We start from the raw sequence: 23,592 nt of genomic DNA, 5'->3' as shown, positions 1-23,592 counted from the left end.
AAAATGTGCTCTTTATGAAAGAATGTTACATTGATGTGAAATCTGGAGAAAAAGCCTCTGGAAGTTACATACTGAAACAACAATCATAAAGTTAAACATTTATCAAACTGAGAGAGAAAGTAACTTTTGAGGAGTCGTTATACCGCACTGAGCCAGGACAAGTGACGAGGGTTAGGTCAGCCTGTGGAAGAAAGATTTCTTATCTTATATTATCATATCTTACCTTTTCATGTCCATAACGTCCTTGTCAAGGTCATTATAACATACAAATGATTGACCATTTACTGGAATATAGAATACAAAGAGTTTCACTGCAGAGATTCAAACATCTCGTGTCAACCTTCAGTACAGGTCAGTGCTTCACTATTTGACAGGCTGTGCGTTTGTATGCCTGTCTTTGGACCAGGCTTAGTAAGACCTAGATCCTTGTTGAAATAAGACCTTTCTTGACTAAGTTACTTCTAATCTTTAAATGTGTGAGGTGAACCTTTGCCACCGTAAGACGAATGGAGAAATAGAAAGTCACATTTAGAACATTAGGACAGAGCTAAATAATGTCATTGTGCTTCTGTATTAATGTCATTGTGCTTCTGTATTAATGTCATTGTGCTTCTGTATTAATGTCATTGTGCTTCTGTATTAATGTCATTGTGCTTCTGTATTAATGTCATTGTGCTTCTGTATTAATGTCATTGTGCTTCTGTATTAATGTCATTGTGCTTCTCTATTAATGTCATTGGAACATGAACAGTTAGTCCTGGGTTCTTGTTGAAATCTCTTGTATCATATTTGACTGATTTCTCTCTCGTTTTTAGATATGAGGTGTGACTGTGAGTGTGAGAATAAGAAAGGATGGCTGGTTGGTGTCTCTTTTTCACCTTTCTAGTGTTGATCCCCTCGTTGACCATCTGTCTTTACTACACACTGGTGACATATTTATTCACTGTTCATTTGTTATACACATTTAACTGTCATTTATTGCCCTCGATCAGTGTTTACACCAAACTCTATAACAAGCACCTTCATCCTGGGGTAGCCAAGCCATCGCTCCATCATACAATCCATCCTGGGGTAGTCAAGCCATCGCTCCATCATACAATCCATCCTGGGGTAGCCAAGCCATCTCTCCATCATACAATCCATCCTGGGGTAGCCAAGCCATCTCTCCATCATACAATCCATCCTGGGATAGCCAAGCCATCGCTCCATCATACAATCCATCCTGGGGTAGCCAAGCCATCTCTCCATCATACAATTCATCCTGGGGTAGCCAAGCCATCGCTCCATCATACAATCCATCCTGGGGTAGCCAAGCCATCGCTCCATCATACAATTCATCCTGGGGTAGCCAAGCCATCTCTCCATCATACAATTCATCCTGGGGTAGCCAAGCCATCGCTCCATCATACAATCCATCCTGGGGTAGCCAAGCCATCTCTCCATCATACAATCCATCCTGGGGTAGCCAAGCCATCGCTCCATCATACAATCCATCCTGGGGTAGCCAAGCCATCTCTCCCATACAATCCTCCATCATACAATCCATCCTGGGGTAGCCAAGCCAGCTCCATCATACAATCCATCCATAGCCAAGCCACATCATACCATCCTGGGGTAGCCAAGCCATCGCTCCATCATACAATTCATCCTGGGGTAGCCAAGCCATCGCTCCATCATACAATCCATCCTGGGGTAGCCAAGCCATCGCTCCATCATACAATTCATCCTGGGGCAGCCAAGCCATCGCTCCATCATACAATTCATCCTCCTCACAACTATGCAAATGTAATTTCAAGTGCTGAACTGTTTCCATAGAACAAAAATCTCCCTTTGGATGTGGAGACCAGGCATGTCTTTATTTGACACTATGACATGTTGTTCTTACAGTCCAAGCCGTTCGCACTGGACATGGCCCCTCTTGTTGATGACAAATATGAAAGTTGCACAACAGAAATGTTCACTAAAGCGGCCAAGTGTCTCAAAGTTCGATGAAGCCTGGAAGATAGCCGAACAAAAAGCAAAGTCACCTAAACGTGGTCTGAACAGAGAGCATTCTGATGCTATGTATTTATACACAAATAACAAACCCAAAACCATATCTAAATCACAATCCTTCTAATTTGACTTCAACAAAGTGGTTAGAAATGGCAAATCACTGTATGGAAAAACATTCCAGTACCATTCCCTGCACTTCTATCTGACGGATGCCATTCGCATCCTTAAACTAAGTCAAACAGCATGTAGGACCACCTACCGCAGAACTGCCTCGTCTTGTAATCAGTGTTGTTGACAAAGAGATCCGTTTTGGTTCTTTCACCTCCAGCTATCAACTCAAAACCTTATACACTTTCGGTAACGTTTCCTGCTTTGAGATCAAAACATGTTTCGGGACTAACCTGACATATTACTCTGCCTATGCAAATGAGAGTGAGGTTTTAATTCCGCCCTATGAGGTATTCAAAGTCACTGAAGTCCAGAAGAACCAGTGGTGTGAGGTTGTCTACAAGGTAGAGAGCACTAGATCTCAGAGCAACCTGAATTGTAGATTGCTAAATGGAGTGCAATCAAACCAGAGGTAGCTTTTTTCCATTCAGCAGAATATCAGATGAGCCTGCAGGCTTCATAATGCTCCATTGTATGTTCATATTTACTGTATATTACTGATCATTCCCCAGCAATGTACAATGATACGTCATCTGAAAGAAAGAAAACAGTTTCATCTGATTTGTACTTTGAAAAAGGTACAGCTCTCAGATCAATAGTAAAAGCCTGTTGAAAACCTGCATTGCTTGCTCAGTTAAAGATTGGTGTTTTATGTTCCTGACATTGTACAGTTCATCTGTAGATAGAAAAAAGAATGAGGCTTAACATGAATTGCAGCTTCTATTGAAACCAATAAATAAAACATAGAGAATGAATACATGAATACTGACACTTTGTATGTGCTATTATGCATATGCATTAGATTTGAGATGTGATACGTTTTACACTTGTCTTGCCTGAAAGAGAATAATCAATAGGGAAGTTGAAGGGAATCAGACACACAATAGAATGACAGACCAAACAAGAGGTTGTACCCCAATTTTATTTATTCTCATTCATATTAACAACTTTATGTTGACTGTTGGATGGAGACTGAAAGAAATATAGAGAACAGCAATATCAGCTAACAGAGATGTGATTAGAATAAGCAGGTAGTTCCTCAGAGTTAGGAGAGGAGAAGAGTACAGGTGTGTGTGTGTGTGTGTGTGTGTGTGTGTGTGTGTGTGTGTGTGTGTGTGTGTGTGTGTGTGTGTGTGTGTGTGTGTGTGTGTGTGTGTGTGTGTGTGCGTGTGCGCGTGTGTGTGTGTGTTTTATTGTTATTACAGCAAGGCTCAATAGTAGTCCTGTTTAGAACATTGAAAGCACATTAAAGCTGTTGAACACAGAGTCATAGAAAAGATGTGTTCCTCTCCCTCTACGTTCATCACTCTACAGAAAGAAACAGGAATGTGTTTTCAGTTGTCACGAATATTACCGAAGGTGGCTCCCCTTCTTGTTCGGGTGGCGCTCGGCGCTCGTCGTCGCCGGTCTACTAGCTGCCACCGATCCTTTGTTCTGTGTTCGTTTGGTTTTGTCTAATTGGTTTCACCTGTTTATTGTTTGGTTGTTAGGGTGGGGTTATTTTCCTTGAATCTCCAAACCTCAAGGGGTTGAACTGTAGAAACTATAATGGAATATTTCCTGAGAAATCAAAATGGAAGAGAAGTTTGGAGGACAATGATGCCATGTATGACTGGAGCTTCAGGTTACAGATGTGGATTGTCACAAGGCCACAGAGGCTCACTTTCTTTTCTCCCAACCTTCAGATCGACTTCTCTGTTCTGCACTGGATGGTGGAGATCTAGCTAGAAAACATCTACCCAGACAGAGAGCAGAAAGACAGGTAGGCAGGCAGACAGACAGACAGACAGGTAGCCTTTCAGCCAATTCATTCTCTGTCGGTCCTCGATCCTTATCCAACCAGCTGCCTGGCTGTTGAAAAGCTGAAAGACGTCCTGTGCGCTCTCAATTCCTGGGCGAGTCGGCTTTTGTTAGCTGCTCTTTTGCTGTGACCAGTGCCCCCACAATGTCAAATCTCAGTAGGGTTTTTGATTAGGACACTGAAGGAAGGGGACTGACATAGAAATAAATAAAGATTGCAGAATGTCCATAGGTGTTCCACTGACATCATCAGGTCGGCCATATTGGACTGGACTCTATGGGGACTGAGCAGTAGGAATGATCTTTGACACAGAGATGTCATGAGATGAGATGGGGATGAATTGAGATTGCTATAGGATGAAGGGTATCAGAGATAAGTTTTAAGACAGCTGGTTAGACTTAGCAGTTATGGATGAAATGTCATCAATCCAGTATCAATTTAAAAAAGAATTAAACATACACTAAGTGTACCAAATATTAGTAACACCTTCCTAATATCAAGCTCCACCCCCTTTTGTCCTTTTTGAACAGCCTCAATTCGTCAGGGCCTGGACTCTATAAGGTGTCGAAAGCGTTCCACAGGGATGCTGGCTCATGCTGACTCCAATGCTTCTCACAGTTGTCAAGTTGCCTGGCTGGTTGACCATTCTTGATACACATTGGAAACTGTTGAGCATGAAAAACCCAGCAGCATTGCAGTTCTTGACACAAACCGGTGTGCCTGGCACCTACTACCATCAAAGACACTTTTGTCTTGCCCATTCACCCTCTGAGTGGCACACATACACAATCCATGTCTCAATTGTCTCAAGGCTTAAATCCTTCTTTAACTTGTCTCCTCCTTTTCATCTACACTGATTGTAGTGGATTTAACAGGTGACATCAATGAGGGATCATAGCTTTCACCTGGATTCACCTGGTCAGTGTATGTCATGGAAAGAGCAGGTGTTCTTAAAGTTTTGTACATTCAGTGTATACACATTCAAAGGTGCTATTTCCCTTCTAAACTTGAAAATGTACAACAACACATTCTTAATCCGGAAATTAGCAGTCGTTTGGATGTGCTTTTTTTATATAACAGATGATATAAGTGTCTAGAATTAAATGACTATGGTTGCAGGAAAAAAGGGGCATGATATAACATACAGTGGGGAAAAAAGTATTTAGTCAGCCACCAATTGTGCAAGTTCTCCCACTTAAAAAGATGAGAGAGGCCTGTAAATTTTCATCATAGGTACACTTCAACTATGACGGACAAAATGAGGAAAAAAATTAAGAAAATCACATTGAGGACTTTTAATGAATTATTTGCAAATTATGGTGGAAAATAAGTATTTGGTCAATAACAAAAGTTTATCTCAATACTTTGTTATATACCCTTTGTTGGCAATGACAGAGGTCAAACGTTTTCTGTAAGTCTTCACAAGGTTTTCACACACTGTTGCTGGTATTTTGGCCCATTCCTCCATGCAGATCTCCTCTAGAGCAGTGATGTTTTGGGGCTGTTGCTGGGCAACACAGACTTTCAACTCCCTCCAAAGATTTTCTACAGGGTTGAGATCTGGAGACTGGCTAGGCCACTCCAGGACCTTGAAATGCTTCTTACGAAGCCACTCCTTCGTTGCCCGGGCGGTGTGTTTGGGATCATTGTCATGCTGAAAGACCCAGCCACGTTTCATCTTCAATGCCCTTGCTGATGGAAGGAGGTTTTCACTTAAAATCTCACGATACATGGCCCCATTCATTCTTTCCTTTACACGGATCAGTCGTCCTGGTCCCTTTGCAGAAAAACAGCCCCAAAGCATGATGTTTCCACCCCCATGCTTCACAGTAGGTATGGTGTTCTTTGGATGCAACTCAGCATTCTTTGTCCTCCAAACAAGATGAGTTGAGTTTTTACCAAAGAGTTCTATTTTGGTTTCATCTGACCATATGACATTCTCCCAATCTTCTTCTGGATCATCCAAATGCTCTCTAGCAAACTTCAGACGGGCCTGTACATGTACTGGCTTAAGCAGGGGGACACGTCTGGCACTGCAGGATTTGAGTCCCTGGTGGCGTAGTGTGTTACTGATGGTAGGCTTTGTTACTTTGGTCCCAGCTCTCTGCAGGTCATTCACTAGGTCCCTCCGTGTGGTTCTGGGATTTTTGCTCACCGTTCTTGTGATCATTTTGACCTCATGGGGTGAGATCTTGCGTGGAGCCCCAGACCCGAGGGAGATTATCAGTGGTCTTGTATGTCTTCCATTTCCTAGTAATTGCTCCCACAGTTGATTTCTTCAAACCAAGCTGCTTACCTATTGCAGATTCAGTCTTCCCAGCCTGGTGCAGGTCTACAATTTTGTTTCTGTTGTCCTTTGACAGCTCTTTGGTCTTGGCCATAGTGGAGTTTGGAGTGTGACTGTTTGAGGTTGTGGACAGGTGTCTTTTATACTGATAACAAGTTCAAACAGGTGCCATTAATACAGGTAACGAGTGGAGGACAGAGGAGCCTCTTAAAGAAGAAGTTACAGGTCTGCGAGAGCCATACATCTTGCTTGTTTGACCAAATACTTATTTTCCACCATAATTTGCAAATAAATTCATTAAAAATCCTACAATGGGATTTTCTGGATTTATTTTCTAATTTTGTCTGTCATAGTTGAAGTGTACCTATGATGAAAATTACAGGCCTCTCTCATCTTTTTAAGTGGGAGAACTTGCACAATTGGTGGCTGACTAAATACTTTTTTGCCCCACTGTAAGTCTAACCCCTAAACTTAACCCTCACCTTAACCAAACCCCTAACCTAACCCCTAACCTAACTACAACCAATTAAGTTTAACATGGGTTCGCTGGTCAGTCATGTCCCTTTAGTTTTTCCCAGATACAAAATAATGGCTTTGTTGAGAACTCAATCCTTGGATTTTATTTCTCTATTAAACTGACAGTGACACACAGTAGCTACTAACAGATAACACAGAGACACAGAGCTCTACTCCGTAGGCTATACAGTAACATGCAAAGGTGAGAGGGTTTCAGGTTGGACAATACATTTAGCTGAACTATGTTCGATACCTAAAGCAGGTCAAATAGTGTGAAATGTTGTACATTGAACAATTCACTCAACAGTTTCCCAACACACATTGGCAATAAAAATCCATCAACAAGAGGACATTCCAGTCTCTTCTCTTTTACGCGGTTCAAGGACACATTTTAAAGGGAATGGTTTTCTTGTATGTAGTGTACGATACAAACAATGATGGTGACTAGTCTGTTGCAGTCAAAAAGCACAAAGGAACACCAGGAAAGAAGCAAGCACTCTTTATGTCCAGTGACCCTTCGAAACCATGTCACGGGCAACATTTTCTAACCTTATATCTCTGTCCATGTCCTCAGTCCTCGTCCTCATGTTGTTTTTCACTGAGGAGGGGCTTTGTCTTTTCACTGGCTCCGTCTTTCCCTGGAACTACGGACTCTGACTCTGATTCTCCAGTGTGACAGGCTACCATGGGGTCGTCCATCCCCAAAGGCCCACCTCCATCCTCCATCCACATCAGGGGGGCCTCCTCACTCCACCGGCCCGTCTAAAGCTCTTCTCACACGGGCGTAGTCCGCCGGTTGACCCCGTCCTTCAAGTCATTGGGGAAGCAGTTGTGCAACTGCAGGAAATCGCCTGAGCCGTGCTCGGGGCTGTATGCGTTCTCCGTCACGCCCCCTTTCAGACCCCCCTCACGGGTCAACGTGTACATGGTCAATTCTCCCAACGGCCCCGTTGCTGAGGTCCCACCCTTCAGCCTCGCCGGCGAGTGCTCCTGCGAAGCGTCAGAGGAGCGTGAGCTGGAGTGGGGCGTCCGTCGGCGGAAGCGGTAACTGGGTATGCGTGAGTAGGGTGAGGAGGAGGACATGGAGCGGATGAAGTCGCGGCGAGCGTGGAAGCGGACCTCCTTGTTCTTCTCGATGTAGATGTTGACAGCCAGGACGGCCACCATCTCGGCCACGATGAAGGACAGAGCTCCGAAGTAGAAGGACCAGCCGTAGCTGTAGGTGTTCTTCTTGTCCTCATCCCGCTTGTCACTGGGGTCGCCGGCATTGCTGGAGATGTAGACAATGATGCCAATGATGTTACTCAGGCCTGAGAGAGTTATAGAAAGACCGAAACACAGAGAGAGAGTGTATATGAGGGAGACACCGAAACAGAGACAGAGAGAGACAGAACATCAGACAATCTCTCAGCCCCATTGGTTTTCCTATCAGGCTTCAGCCCTGACTTGAGGAACGTGTAATCAGACCTCTGGATAATACTAGTCATCAGTCAGAGATCCCAGAACACATCTTCTCTCTGGTCTGATGAGTAATGAACAGTCTTAATGATCGGTGCCACTGACCTCCCCAGCCCTAACACACTGCTCTAATGTACGTAGAGGACAGCTCATGGCCTTCTCCGCCTGCGCTGTGAATGGACTTCACAATTCAGACCGAGCACAGGTAACTGATGAGGGTGTGTGTGTGTGTGTGTGTCAGGCCCTGAAGGGTGTGTGTGTGTCAGGCCCTGAAGGGTGTGTGTGTCAGGCCCTGAAGGGGGCGTGGCTTACCTGCGGCTACGAACAGGATGCCGGCGCTAAGCAGGATGCTGTTCCTGTTGCTATAGATACGTCCCACGGCCAAACACAGCCCCCCCAGCATCAACAGACAGGTGCTGAGGATAGGAAACACACTGGACGCCCGCACAATACCTGGAGTAGAGAGAGGTATGGTTAGTCACACACACACACATGCACACACACACACACACACGGACACACACACTCACACACACTCATGCACGATTAACAGTCAGAGGAAAAACTCCCTGCAGCTTTTTTCTGTACACACTGAGTGCTACTGTGGGTTTTAGATATTGAATAAAATCACTCTTTAAAGTCTATTGTCTTGGGGGAATATAAGAAAACATACCCATAACTTTAAATGACGAGCAGTAACAACAGTTAGGATTACTACACACACAGTCACGAGGTCTGAACATTTATTAGAAGAGAAGTGAAGAAGAGAAGAGAAGAGAAGAGAGGAGTGGAGAGGAGAGGAGAGGAGAGGAGAGGAGAGGAGAAGAGAAGAGAAGAGAAGAGAAGAGAAGAGAAGAGAAGAGAAGAGAAGAGAAGAGAAGAGAAGAGAAGAGAAGAGAAGAGAAGAGAAGAGAAGAGAGGAGAGGAGAGGAGAGGAGATAGGAGACAAAAGGAGAAGAGAAGAGATGAGACGAGAAGAGAAAAGAAGTGAAGAGGAGAGGAGAGACGTCAAGAAGAGAAGAGACAATGACCACTCACGCAGGAGGTATTCTGAGCTGTCTGTGTCATAGTCGTTATCATCTGGGAAGTGGTTGATACGGTAACAGCTCCCTACGTTAATCCCTGCAGGACATTGGAAGAAACATTGCATTGCATTTACACACAGTGACTGAAACAGCTGAGGAACAGACCTCAGTTATTAACTTACATCGTCGATCAAATCAAATCAAATGTATTCATAAAGCCCTTTTTACATCAGCAGATGTCACAAAATGCTTATACAGAAACCCAGCCTAAAACCCCAAACAGCAAGCAAAGCAGATGTAGAAGCATGGTGGCTAGGAAAAACGCCCTAGAAGGACAGGAACCTAGTAAGAAACCCTAAGAGGAACCAGGCTCTGAGGGGTAAACAGTCCTCTTCGGGCTGTGCCGGGTGGAGATTATAAGAGTAAATGGCAATTAAGGCTAGATCGTTCTTCAGTCACAATGGTTGTAGAGGGTGCAACAGCACATCTTCAGTAAATGTCAGTTGGATTTTCCTAGCCGAGCATTCCGAGGTCAAGACAGTAGGTGCGGTAGAGAGAGAGTGAAAGAGGGAAGGAGGGCACTAGAGAGCGTGAGAGAGGGTCGAAAACAGTAGGTCCGGGACAAGGTAGCACGGCTGGTGAACAGGTCAGGGTTTCATAGCCACAGGCAAAAAGGCAGAAACTGGAGCAGCAGCACAACTAGGTGGACTGGGACTGCCAGGAGTCATCAGGCCAGGTAGACCTGAGGCATGGTTCTAGGACTCAGGTCCTCAGAGAGAGGGAGAGTGAGAGGGAGAGGGAGAGGGAGAGGGAAAGAGAGAGAGACACACAGAGACAGAGAGAGATACAGAGAGAGAGAGACAGAGAGAGACAGACACAGACAGACACAGAGAGCCAGAGACAGACGGAGAGAGGGAGAGAGAGATGTAAGAATTAGAAGGATCATACTTATTAAGTTCACACAGGAAACCAGACAAGACAGGAGAATTTTACCAGATAGGACAGACTGACCCTAGCACCCCAGCACATAGACTATTGCAGAATATACACAGGAGGCTGAGACAGGGGGGTCAGTGAATATGATCAAATTGGGGTTCTAGTCAAGATTCTAGCAGTCGTGTTTAGCACTAACTGAAGTTTATTTCGTGCTTTATCCTGGTAGCCAGAGAGTACAGCATTGCAGTAGTCTAATTTAGAATATATAGTGAAAACAAAAGTGGTCCTACAATGGAACCTTGACAAATATTGAAACCTACAATTGATTTGTCAGAGGACAAACCATCCACAGAGATGAACTAATATCTTTCTGACAGATAAGATCTAAAGCAGGTAAGAACTTGGCCGTGTAGAGAAGGTTTCCAACCTCTCCAAGGAATGTGGTGATCGATGGTGTCAAAACGTGGTACTAAGGTCTAGAAGCACAAGGACAGAGGCAGAGCCTTGGTCTGACGTCATTAAAAGGTCCTGTACCACCTTCACAAGGTCTAGAAGCACGAGGACAGAGGCAGAGCCTTGGTCTGACGTCATTAAAAGGTCCTTTACCACCTTCACAAGGTCTAGAAGCACGAGGACAGAGGCAGAGCCTTGGTCTGACGTCATTAAAAGGTCCTTTACCACCTTCACAAGGTCTAGAAGCACGAGGACAGAGGCAGAGCCTTGGTCTGACGTCATTAAAAGGTCCTTTACCACCTTCACAAGGTCTAGGAGCACGAGGACAGAGGCAGAGCCTTGGTCTGACGTCATTAACAGGTCCTTTACCACATTCACAAGGTCTAGGAGCACGAGGACCGAGGCAGAGCCTTGGTCTGACGTCATTAAAAGGTCCTGTACCACCTTCACAAGGTCTAGAAGCACGAGGACAGAGGCAGAGCCTTGGTCTGACATCATTAAAAGGTCCTTTACCACCTTCACAAGGTCTAGAAGCACGAGGACAGAGGCAGAGCCTTGGTCTGACGTCATTAAAAGGTCCTTTACCACCTTCACAAGGTCTAGAAGCACGAGGACAGAGGCAGAGCCTTGGTCTGACGTCATTAAAAGGTCCTTTACCACCTTCACAAGGTCTAGAAGCAGAAGGACAGAGGCTGAGCCTTGGTCTGACGTCATTAAAAGGTCCTTTACCACCTTCACAAGGTCTAGAAGCAGAAGGACAGAGGCTGAGCCTTGGTCTGACGTCATTAAAAGGTCCTTTACCACCTTCACAAGGTCTAGAAGCACGAGGACAGAGGCTGAGCCTTGGTCTGACGTCATTAAAAGGTCCTTTACCACCTTCACAAGGTCTAGAAGCACAAGGACAGAGGCAGAGCCTTGGTCTGACGTCATTAAAAGGTCCTTTACCACCTTCACAAGGTCTAGAAGCACGAGGACAGAGGCAGAGCCTTGGTCTGACGTCATTAAAAGGTCCTTTACCACATTCACAAGGTCTAGGAGCACGAGGACAGAGGCAGAGCCTTGGTCTGACGTCATTAAAAGGTCCTTTACCACCTTCACAAGGTCTAGAAGCACAAGGACAGAGGCAGAGCCTTGGTCTGACGTCATTAAAAGGTCCTTTACCACCTTCACAAGGTCTAGAAGCATGAGGACAGAGGCAGAGCCTTGGTCTGACGTCATTAAAAGGTCCTTTACCACCTTCACAAGGTCTAGGAGCACGAGGACAGAGGCAGAGCCTTGGTCTGACGTCATTAACAGGTCCTTTACCACATTCACAAGGTCTAGGAGCACGAGGACAGAGGCAGAGCCTTGGTCTGACGTCATTAAAAGGTCCTTTACCACCTTCACAAGTGCAGTCTCAATACTATGATGGGGTCTAAAATCAGACTGGAGTGTTTCGTATATATTATTTGTCTTCAGGAAGGCAGCTTTTATTTTAAATGCTTGGGAGGAATGAATGGGAGATTCGATGTAGGCCGTTAGTGGGGGAGGGGGGGGGCTTTGACATTTTCAGGAGAGGCTTCGTTACTGCCACTTGTATTGAGTTTGATACAAATTATGTTCAACATAGGAGGGCCAAGCACAGGAAGTAGCTCTTTCAGTGGTTTAGTTGGAATAGGGTCCAGTACAGTGACGTGTATTCATGGCTGCCATTTTCTTTTTTCAATTTGCAACAGGCTGAATGTATCTCACAAGAGAAAGCCTCCGAGCGACACAGAGTCTCTTTGTTTCTCTAGAGATGCTTGCTGTCTGGTCCAAACCAATATGACATTGTTGCCTTCTTTAGCATTGAATCCAAGGGAAGACAGCAAGCATCTGGCCTCCATTGACAAAAATAGTATACAAAACTAGCCAATCATTGTTGAGCTGAACTGAGCGACCTCAGCTGTGCATGGTCCAGGTGCATTAAAAAAAGTGTTAACTCCTATCAAATACCATTGAGAGCATACGTCATTGACAGAAAAACTTTAATTGTTGCATTTTGTTGTGTTGTTTTCCTCCGGTAGCTAGCTAGCCAGCTAGCTAAAATTGGCCCTTTCCTAAATTAGCCATGGATGGAGACAGGGATTTGGAGTTTGTTTTTTGTTTTTTTACCTTTATTTAACTAGGCAAGTCAGTTAAGAACAAATTCTTATTTTCAATGACGGCCTAGGAACAGTGGGTTAACTGCCTGTTCAGGGGCAGAACGACAGATTTGTACCTAGGACAAGAAATAATAGCGTGTACTGTATGACAGAGCACTAAGCTGTTTCGTGAACATTAAAGAGAGCAGGATGGCATTGGAGTTTCTCTACAAGTAGGGTGAGTCAACATGTTTTTCTACTTGCACGAACGCTCACATAGAAATCAGAACCATGGACAGCCACATCATATTTAGATTACGTTGATTGGACTAAATTGTTTTTGGTATCTTTTAGTTGTCACTGTATTAGACTAAGCAGAGGTGATTTGATGATGTTGAAATGTTGAAGTGTAAATGGTGCTGGAATAGTGGAGCTTCTGTTTTCTTTGTGACTTGCAGTAACTCTCTGTGGTTCTAAATCAATAGTTGTTTAATGGTCCAAAAATGCCAGAAACATTAACTTGCTTGACCATTCTGTAGGTCATGTAACTGTTTGTTACTGTACATGGAATATGCTTTATGGACTTCACTGGACAGAGGTGGCTTCCTCAGTGATTTTACCCACACACTGCTTCTGGTCCAGTCGGCAGCTGGAAGGTTTAGAGGCCATGACTATTTTCGTGAATTTTTTTAACATATATTTTTTATTTCACCTTTATTTAACCAGGTAGGCTAGTTGAGAACAAGTTCTCATTTGCAACTGCGACCTGGCCAAGATAAAGCATAGCAGTGTGAACAGACAACACAGAGTTACACATGGAGTAAACAATTAACAAGTCAATAACACAGTAGAAAAAAAGGGGGAGTCTATATACAATGTGTGCAAAAGGCATGAGGAGGTAGGCGAATAATTACAATATTGCAGATTAACACTGGAGTGATAAATGATCAGATGATCATGTACAGGTAGAGATATTGGTGTGCAAAAGAGCAGAAAAGTAAATAAATAAACACTGTGGGGATGAGGTAGGTGAAAATGGGTGGGCTGTTTACCAATAGATTATGTACAGCTGCAGCGATCGGTTAGCTGCTCAGATAGCAGATGTTTGAAGTTGGTGAGGGAGATAAAAGTCTCCAGCTTCAGCGATGTTTGCAATTCGTTCCAGTCACAGGCAGCAGAGTACTGGAACGAAAGGCGGCCGAATGAGGTGTTGGCTTTAGGGATGATCAGTGAGATACACCTGCTGGAGCGCGTGCTACGGATGCGTGTTGCCATCGTGACCAGTGAACTGAGATAAGGTGGAGCTTTACCTAGCATGGCCTTGTAGATGACCTGGAGCCAGTGGGTCTGGCGACGAATATGTAGCGAGGGCCAGCCGACTAGAGTACGACCCTGCCTCACACAGGAAGCGGCGCAGGTCCTAATCCAGGCACTTGTCATCTCCCGTCTGGATTACTGCAACTCGCTGTTGGCTGGGCTCCCTGCCTGTGCCATTAAACCCCTACAACTCATCCAGAACGCCGCAGCCCGTCTGGTGTTCAACCTTCCCAAGTTCTCTCACGTCACCCCGCTCCTCCGCTCTCTCCACTGGCTTCCAGTTGAAGCTCGCATCCGCTACAAGACCATGGTGCTTGCCTACGGAGCTGTGAGGGGAACGGCACCTCAGTACCTCCAGGCTCTGATCAGGCCCTACACCCAAACAAGGGCACTGCGTTCATCCACCTCTGGCCTGCTCGCCTCCCTACCACTGAGGAAGTACAGTTCCCGCTCAGCCCAGTCAAAACTGTTCGCTGCTCTGGCCCCCCAATGGTGGAACAAACTCCCTCACGACGCCAGGACAGCGGAGTCAATCACCACCTTCCGGAGACACCTGAAACCCCACCTCTTTAAGGAATACCTAGGATAGGATAAAGTAATCCTTCTCACCCCCCTCCTCCCCCCTTAAAAGACCTAGATGCACTATTGTAAAGTGGCTGTTCCACTGGATGTCATAAGGTGAAAGCACCAATTTGTAAGTCGCTCTGGATAAGAGCGTCTGCTAAATGACTTAAATGTAATGTAATGACTAGAGCATACAAGTCGCAGTGGTGGGTAGTATAAGGTGCTTTAGTGACAAAACGGATGGCACTGTGATAAACTGCATCCAGTTTGCTGAGTAGAGTGTTGGAAGCAATTTTGTAGATGACATCGCCGAAGTCGAGAGATACAGGATAAAATAACTTGAGTGTCTCCCATTGATCCTAGGTCCTGGCAGATCTGTGCAGACAGAACAACTGAGTTTTGGAGAAATAGGCAGATTCAAAGAGGAGTCCGTAATATACTTTCTAATGATCATGATCTTTTCATCTAAGAAGTTAAGGAATTCATCACTGCTGAAGTGAAAGCCACCCTCTCTTGGGGAATGCTGCTATTTAGTTAGCTTTGCAACAATATCAAAAATACATGTTGGATTTATTCTCCTCCATCAGGTTGGAAAAGTAGGCTGATTGAGCAGCAGTGAGGGCTCTTCAATATTGCACAGTACTTTTTATATTTACACACAGTGTGTAAAAAATCTGAGGAACTGACCCCGGTTCATTTCTTACACATTAGACTAATACAGTACTTGAAGATAAGGGCACCAGGGGGACAATATAAGAGAATAGAAAATGGCATCTCATTTAAAAAATGTTTTGCCTTCCTCCTATTGAAAAGCTCTAGATTCTCATAACTTAGTGATGAATAGCACTGTAGGACACAGTAGGACTACATATTTTATTCATCCACTATAACAAGCTGTTTAACACTGAGATATTAATCCACTATAACAAGCTGGTTAACACTGAGATATTCATCCACTATAACAAGCTGTTTAACACTGAGATATTAATCCACTATAACAAGCTGGTTAACACTGAGATATTCACCCACTATAACAAGCTGGTTAACACTGAGATATTCACCCACTATAACAAGCTGGTTAACACTGAGATATTCACCCACTATAACAAGCTGTTTAACACTGAGATATTCATCCTCTATAACAAGCTGGTTAACACTGAGATATTCATCCTCTATAACAAGCTGGTTAACACTGAGATATTCACCCACTATAACAAGCTGTTTAACACTGAGATATTCATCCACTATAACAAGCTGTTTAACACTGAAATATTCATCCACTATAGCAAGCTGTTTAACACTGAGATATTCATCCACTATAACAAGCTGTTTAACACTGAAATATTCATCCACTATAGCAAGCTGTTTAACACTGAGATATGAAGCTCATGGAGAGCTTGTTCAACTGAACTTCATCTTCTCCTTGGAGGCAGAATACATTATTCCATTACTCCCCCTCTTGGTTCGTTACACTGGTGTCAGAAGTGGGATTGGGAGGAAATGGAAAAGAATGTGAGGAATGGTTTGTCCTCAGATCTAGATGGACCCATATATGTGTTCAACACGACAAGGTGATGTTTGTCTCACCTCAACCCATTACCTTCTCCCTATATTGGCTTTAGATAAAGCAGCAAGCAGCCGATGAGAACCTCATCTAAGGTGAGGTGAGGCAATGGTTATTGGTTATGACTTCAAAAAGGTGCAGTCAATGCCCTGCGTCTCTCTGGAGCTTGCAAATTAAGATTCCAGCTCATTGCACAACACATAAATCGTGGGCCACCACAAAGCCAATTTGAGTTAGATGCTGGAGGAACAACACGCACACACTGATAATACACCACAGTGTGATTAAGAATGCATTACCCAGCGGTATTTCGTGCATTTCAGTGCATGTCCAAATTCATCTGAGGTGAATCCCTGATTGGCTGAGCTCAGGGAAAACAACCACCTTACTGGAACAACAAAGGAGTGGGCTCTCTGATGGCTTTAAGTACCTGTCTGTGTGTGTGTGTGTGTGTGTGTGTGTGTGTGTGTGTGTGTGTGTGTGTGTGTGTGTGTGTGTGTGTGTGTGTGTGTGTGTGTGCGTGTTGGGTAGGGGAGAGACCTATTGCTGTAATATTGTACACACTCAGGGGGGGGGAGGGAGGGAGGGAGGGAGGGAGGGAGGGGAGGAGGAGGGGGAGGAGGGGGAGGGAGGGAAGATGAGGAGGAGGGAAGAGGGAGGAGGAGGAGGAAGGGAAGATGAGGAGGAGGGAAGAGGGAGGAGGAGGAGGGAGGGAAGATGAGGAGGAGGGAAGAGGAAGGGAGGGAAGAGGACGAGAAGGTTCATGGATACATAATGTTGTTGTGGTATTGCTGTTCAGCCAACCAGCCACTTACCATCTCTGCCTTGGGCTGGGCTGGACTGTACCTGAGTTTATTTGCAGTGTTGAGCACAGCCAGCACTCAGCAGTGTCACTGTCAACAGTTACTGTGGTGTGTGTGTTTGTGTGTTTGTGCTTGTGTGCTTGCTGCATGTGTGCACTCGTGTCTTGAACGAATGTTGTAAGATTCCATGGACAAACCCTTTAACCACAGTGTTGTTGTGGTATTAACCATCTATTTCCTCCCTCAGATCCCTAATGGCTGAACACCTGTGACAGGTTGACGCAGTTTCCTCCCGACTGTATAAAAGCCTTATTACGTGAGTAACCACCAAGAAGGAACCTAACAGCTAGTCAGAGACCCAGGAGACCCTCTCTGTACACTCAGGGTGACTCACAGAGCAGGGGCCTTGAGACACACACAGCCATTAACTGGGTCTGCTGTTTAATAAGGATCGTAAAATCACACAGTCTGTCTGTATGTTTATAGGCCAAATAAACACCTCATGTAACTGATAATTGTCCCGAAGAAGAGCATCATTACCCAGTAGTAGTAGTGCGTGGGTAAAATCCCGGGGGAAGCCAACCCCCCCAGAAAAGCCAGATTTCCACATATACTGTATGTTGTGATAATTGCATTGTTTGCTCTATAACCTGTTAGTTAATGTGCCTTGCCACCGTGATACACTATACTGTATATACAAAAGTATGTGGACACCCCTTCAAATGACTGGATTCTGCTATTTCAGCCACACCCGTTGCTGACAAGTCATTTAGTATAATATCTGCCCTGCTAGAGCTGACCCCGTCAACTGTACGTAATGTTATTGTAAAGTGGAAACGTCTAGGAACAACAATGGCTCAAGCGCGAAGTGGTAGGTCACATAAGCTCACAGAACGGGACCGCCAAGTGCTGAAGCACGTAGTGCGTTAAAATCATCTATCCTCGGTTGCAACCCACCACTACAGAGTCCAAACTGCCTCAGGGCACAGAGCCCTCACCTTTGGGAAGAATTGAAACACCGACTGCGAGCCAGGCCTAATCGCCCAACATCAGTGACCAACCCCACTAATGCTCGTGTGGCTGAATGGAAGCAAGTCCTCACAGCAATGTCCCAGCATCTAGTGGAAAGCCTTCCCAGAAGAGTGGAGGCTGTTAAACCAGAAAAAGGGGGAACAACTCCATATTAACGCCAATGATTTTGAAATGAGATGTTCGACGTGCATGTGTCCACATACTTTTGGTCATAAAGGTTAAAAGGCAGAGACAATAAGAAGACAGAGGAGCAGAATAAATTCAACCACACCTTCTTTTTATCACAAAACCGGACAGTAACCTCTGTCCAGTGAAGTCCACAAAGCATATTGCATGTATTGTAACAAACAGTTACATGACCTACAACATAGTCAAGAAAGTGCATGTTTCCCACATTGTCAGACTTCTAAATAACTATTGATTTAGAACCACAGAGAGTTACAGCAAGTTGCACAGAAACAGGAGCTCCACTATTCCAGCACCATTTACACTTCAACAACAACGTCATCAAATCACCTCTGCTTAGTCTAATACAGTGACAACTAAAAGATTCCAAAAACAATTTAGTACAATCAACGTAAACTAAATAAGATGTCGCAGTCCATGGTTCTGATTTCTCGCTGTGTGTGTGTGTGTGTGTGTGTGTGTGTGTGTGTGTGTGTGTGTGTGTGTGTGTGTGTGTGTGTGTGTGTGTGTGTGTGTGTGTGTGTGTGTGTGTGTGTGTGTGTGTGTCTATTTAAGTGGAAAAAACATGTTGACACACCCTACTTGTAGAGAAATGCCAATGCCATCCTCCTCTCTTTCATGTTGACGAAACGGTCTATGACCCTGTCATACAGTACACATTTTTAGTTTTTGTTTTCCTAGGCTACCTGGCAACGTTAGCTAGTTAACATTAGCCTTCTACATCTAGCTACATATTGAACTTCCATTCTCTCAGGCCGGGGCACAACAATGTATGAATTAATGGTTGGATCAGAATCACCGTTATAATCATTGGCCAGTACGGAGAATTAAGCAAAAATTAAGTAATCCTTATCTCCACTCATGGTTCATTTAGGATAGGGACAACTTTAGCTAGCTAGCCACTGAAGGACAACAACACAATGAGATGCAACAATTAAAGATGTTTCTGTCAATGACGTATGCTCTCAATGCGATTTGATAGGAGTGAAGCCAAATCCAAACTGGCTTCTTTTGACACTCAGTTTAGGTCAACGCTGATTGACTATTTTATACTTTTTTTGTCAGATGCTCGCTGGCTTCCCTTGTCTTTAATGCTACAGGTGGTAACAATGTCATCCTCTTTATGACCAGACCGCATCAGATAGATGGCCTACACGTAAAGAAACAGAAAGGCGTTGTTTCACTCGCTCATGAGCTTTCTCTGGTGAGATACATTCAGCCTCTTGTGAATTGAAGGGAAATTACGAAAACACAGAGAGACGAAATATAAATAATTTAATGTTTTCTTAATTTTGGGGGAAGCCTGGCTTCTCTTGGCATCCATGAAAACACACCACTGTCGTTACCAAGACGACAGTGTGTTTTGTTCTTTCTAACAGAAGAGATGTTTGGACATGACAATGACATTGCTAGAATGGACGTAATGGGTGAGCAGTCATTTATTTATGTCCAGCCTTTCCCCTCTCTTGCCTCTTCCCTCCTCACCCATTTCATCTCATCCCATCCCCCGTCCTCCCTCCCCCATAGCATCTCACTCAGACCCCAGCTCCAACCTCCCCAGTCTGTCTGCCGCCATGGCCCCTTCCACCTGTGTGTGTGTGTGTGTGTGTGTGTGTGTGTGTGTGTGTGTGTGTGTGTGTGTGTGTGTGTGTGTGTGTGTGTGTGTGTGTGTGTGTGTGTGTGTGTGCCGGTCTGTCTAGGGGAAGAGGGAAAGAGAATATTGCATCTGATTTGTAATCCGATTAGAGACTGAGGCTCCTGGGCTTGTGATTTACGAGCGGTGGTTATCAGTCTAATGTCTAAGGTGTGTGTGTGTGTGTGTGTGTGTGTGTGTGTGTGTGTGTGTGTGTGTGTGTGTGTGTGTGTGTGTGTGTGTGTGTGAAAGAGCAGAGAGCACAGACAGACAGACAGACAGACAGACAGACAGACAGACAGACAGACAGACAGACAGACAGACAGACAGACAGACAGACAGACAGACAGACAGACAGACAGACAGACAGACAGACAGACAGACAGACAGACAGACAGACAGACAGACAGACAGACAGACAGACAGACAGACAGACAGACAGACAGACAGACAGACAGACAGACAGACAGACAGACAGACAGACAGACAGACAGACAGACAGAAGACAGACAGACAAGACAAGACAAGACAAGACAAGACAAGACAAGACAAGACAAGACAAGACAAGACAAGACAGACAGACAGACAGACAGACAGACAGACAGACAGACAGACAGACAGACAGACAGACAGACAGACAGACAGACAGACAGACAGACAGACAGACAGACAGACAGACAGAGAGTGTGAGAGAGAGACCAGTCCCCGAGCCCTTCCTGGGAGACCACCGCTGGGCACATCCTCTCCATGGCAACCCCAGTTCTGTTTCAACAGTCTGATTTCCATAATGTCTCTAAGGATGCCTTTGACATCTTCATTGGCAACCACCGACAGACAGCCTGTCACATGGCTCCCTGTCAGCAGCCCCCTAACCCCTCAAGAAATATATCCCCCAACACACACACATCTGTCTATACCTGTTGTTTACGAAGCATGTGTCAAATACATTTTGATTTGAAACACAAAACACAGATATTACATAATGTAAACCCACACACACATGCATGCCCTGTGAGTGAAACAGCTATCACAGCACAGCATTGCTGTGGGTGACAGGGTGAGGTACTTTGCCATTATTGTGAATTAACTCAGCTCAGCCAATAACGCGAGAGCCTCAGTGGAATAGACCAATCGCATTACAGTATCACAGCATCATATCCTACCCTCTCTCAGGTCTCCCTGGTGTCTACCCTGCCTTTTTCCGATCCTCAAGACATATCATCTCTCCAGTTGAATATTTTAATGGGCAGATTAATTACCCTCCAAATGAACATCAATGCATATATCTGTAATATCTGGCATCATTAATACAGCCTGGGGGCTATTATGTAATGGTACATGAGGTGGCTGCATAGTACAGTCAGTGAATGTAAGGCAGAGTCCCAAATGTTATCTTATTTCCTTTATTGTACACTACTACGCTACTTTCAACCAGGGACCATATGGCTCTAGTCAAAAGCAATGCACTATATAGGGAATAGGGTGCAATGTGGGACTCAGCCTTACATTCACTGACTGTACTATACAGCCGCATAGTATACCATTACATCATCAAAAGTGGCCAGTGAGGCTGTGGGTTGGAGTCTATCTGGGGGAGTAATCTGGTTTTATATAGCTGTAAACAGATAGGACACTCTTCCCCAGCCTATAAAACAACCAGACACTGTTCCCTGGTCCTCTCAGGTGGCAGCATAGAAATGTAATTACTAGAAGGGACAATTATTCTGTGATGGGTGGTCCAGCTCCCAGCGGCCATATTAATCTGTTTCTATGGTAGTATAGGCAGCTGGGAGTGCTGAAGGCTGGGATCACTAGGGGTGCAACTTAATAGTCCAGACTGGCTTCCTCTCCTTGTCTCCTTTCCTTCATCTTCACCAATGTGAATACCGGGGTGCATCTCAATAGGCTAAAGTGGCTTTCTCTCCTTGTCTCCTTACAATGTGATAAAACTGGATAGGTTAAATTCAATTCACCGGTAAGGATCCTCCATTTCACATTCAAACCTGTGTTTTCAGATCAGTACAACTGAATGAGAGGAGGTGAGGATGAGGTGAGGAAGCCACTTTAGACTATTGCGATGCACCCAGCATCTCCATAGATCCAGCCCACCCACATAATAAGCTGGCTCTTAGGTTTGGGCTTCACAACTAAATATAGGAATAAATGAATCATTCAGTAATGATAAGAGTTTGAGTGGCAGTTCACCGATTGAAATGTCACCCGAGTGTCATTTGTAACACATGTAACCAAGCAGCGCTCCGCCTGATTTTGTACTCCGTTGGCCTATAGTTAGTCATCAGGGTTCAAATGTTATGGCGTTGTCCCCTTATTGGCTCAATAGACCCCCATATAAACTCAGCAAAAAAAAGAAACGTAACTTTTTCAGGACACTGTCTTTCAAAGATAATTCGTACAAATCCAAATAACTTCACAGATCTTCATTGTAAAGGGTTTAAACACTGTTTCCCATGCTTCGGTACATCCGATCGGTACATCCGAACATCACACCTGCGGGACAGGTACAGGATGGCAACAACAACTGCCCGAGATACACCTGGAATGCACAATCCCTCCATCAGTGCTCAGACTGTCCGCAATAGGCTGAGAGAGGCTGGACTGGGGGCTTGTAGGCCTGTTGTAAGACAGGTCCTCACCAGACATCACCGGCAACAACGTCGCCTATGGGCACAAACCCACCATCACTGGACCAGACAGGACTGGAAAAAAGTTATCTTCACTGATGAGTTGCGGTTTTGTCTCACCAGGGGTGATGGTCGGATTCGCGTTCATCGTCAAAGGACTGAGCGTTACACAGAGGCCTGTACTCTGGAGCGGGATCGATTTTGAGGTGGAGAGTCTGTCATGGTTTGGGGCGTCATCGGACTGAGCTTGTTGTCATTGCAGGCAATCTCAATGCTGCGCATTACAGGGAAGACATCCTACTCCCTCATGTGGTACCCTTCCTGCAGGCTCATCCTGACATGACCCCCCAGCATGACAATGCCACCAGCCATACTGCTCGTTCTGTGCGTAATTTCCTGGAAGACAGGAATGTCAGTGTTCTGCCATGGCCAGCGAAGAGCCCGGATCTCAATCCCATTGAGGATGTCTGAGATCTGTTGGATTGGAGGGTGAGGCCTAGGGCTATTCCCCCCTCCCCCACAGAAATGTATGGGAACTTGCAGGTGCCTTGGTGGCAGAGTGGGGTAACATCTCACAGCAAGAACTGGCAAATCTGGTGCAGTCCATGAGGAGATGCACTGCAGTACTTAATGTAGCTGGTGGCCACACCAGATACTGACTGTTACTTTTGATTTTGACCCCCCTTTGTTCGATGACACATTTGTGCATTTCTGTTAGTCACATGTCTGTGGAACTTGTTCATTTTATGTCTCAGTTGTTGCATCTTGTTATGTTCATACAAATACTTACACATGTTAAGTTTGATGAAAATAAAAGCAGTTGACAGTGAGAGTACATTTCTTTTTTGCTGAGTTTAGAAGGACAGGAGAAGAGAGGTGTAGAAGAGAGAAGAGTATGAGTGAGTGAAGCAAAGAGAAGAGAATAGGAGGAGAAGGGTGGGGAGGGGCAGAGCTGAGGGCAGCATGCAAGAGGAGAGGAGAGGAGAGGAGAGGAGAGGAGAGGAGAGGAGAGGAGAGGAGAGGAGAGGAGAGGAGAGGAGAGGAGAGGGTAGAGATGAGAGGAAAACAGAGGAGAGTAGAAAAGTGGCAGTGCTGGTGGAAGTGAGAGCC

At 45.0% G+C, this 23,592-nt stretch overlaps 1 protein-coding gene and 1 pseudogene across 2 annotated transcripts in view; one reads left to right on the top strand and one right to left on the bottom strand.

Moving 5' to 3' along the window:
* Positions 1 to 1,872: 1,872 nt before the first annotated feature.
* LOC135564874 (T-cell ecto-ADP-ribosyltransferase 2-like) lies at positions 1,873 to 2,579 on the top strand (annotated as a pseudogene).
* Positions 2,580 to 6,731: 4,152 nt separating this feature from the next.
* The window catches only part of cacng4b (calcium channel, voltage-dependent, gamma subunit 4b), a 33,326-nt gene continuing 16,465 nt past the window's right edge, over positions 6,732 to 23,592 (bottom strand). Inside the window, exons 2-4 of one of the 2 annotated variants that reach the window (XM_065010466.1) lie at positions 9,264 to 9,347; positions 8,538 to 8,678; positions 6,732 to 8,077 (exon numbers count right to left, since the gene is read on the bottom strand). In XM_065010466.1, the coding sequence (XP_064866538.1) occupies positions 7,542 to 8,077; positions 8,538 to 8,678; positions 9,264 to 9,347 (761 nt within the window). In that variant the 3' untranslated portion in view covers positions 6,732 to 7,541. The remainder of the gene's footprint in view (positions 8,078 to 8,537; positions 8,679 to 9,263; positions 9,348 to 23,592) is intronic. The other variant, XM_065010465.1, reaches the window with a different exon arrangement.

The sequence above is a fragment of the Oncorhynchus nerka genome, linkage group LG26, assembly GCF_034236695.1.
Source record: "Oncorhynchus nerka isolate Pitt River linkage group LG26, Oner_Uvic_2.0, whole genome shotgun sequence".
Classification (NCBI taxonomy): Eukaryota; Metazoa; Chordata; class Actinopteri; order Salmoniformes; family Salmonidae; genus Oncorhynchus; species Oncorhynchus nerka.
The sequence above is the reverse complement of the archived record's forward strand: the minus strand, read 5'-3'. Positions and strand labels throughout refer to the sequence as shown.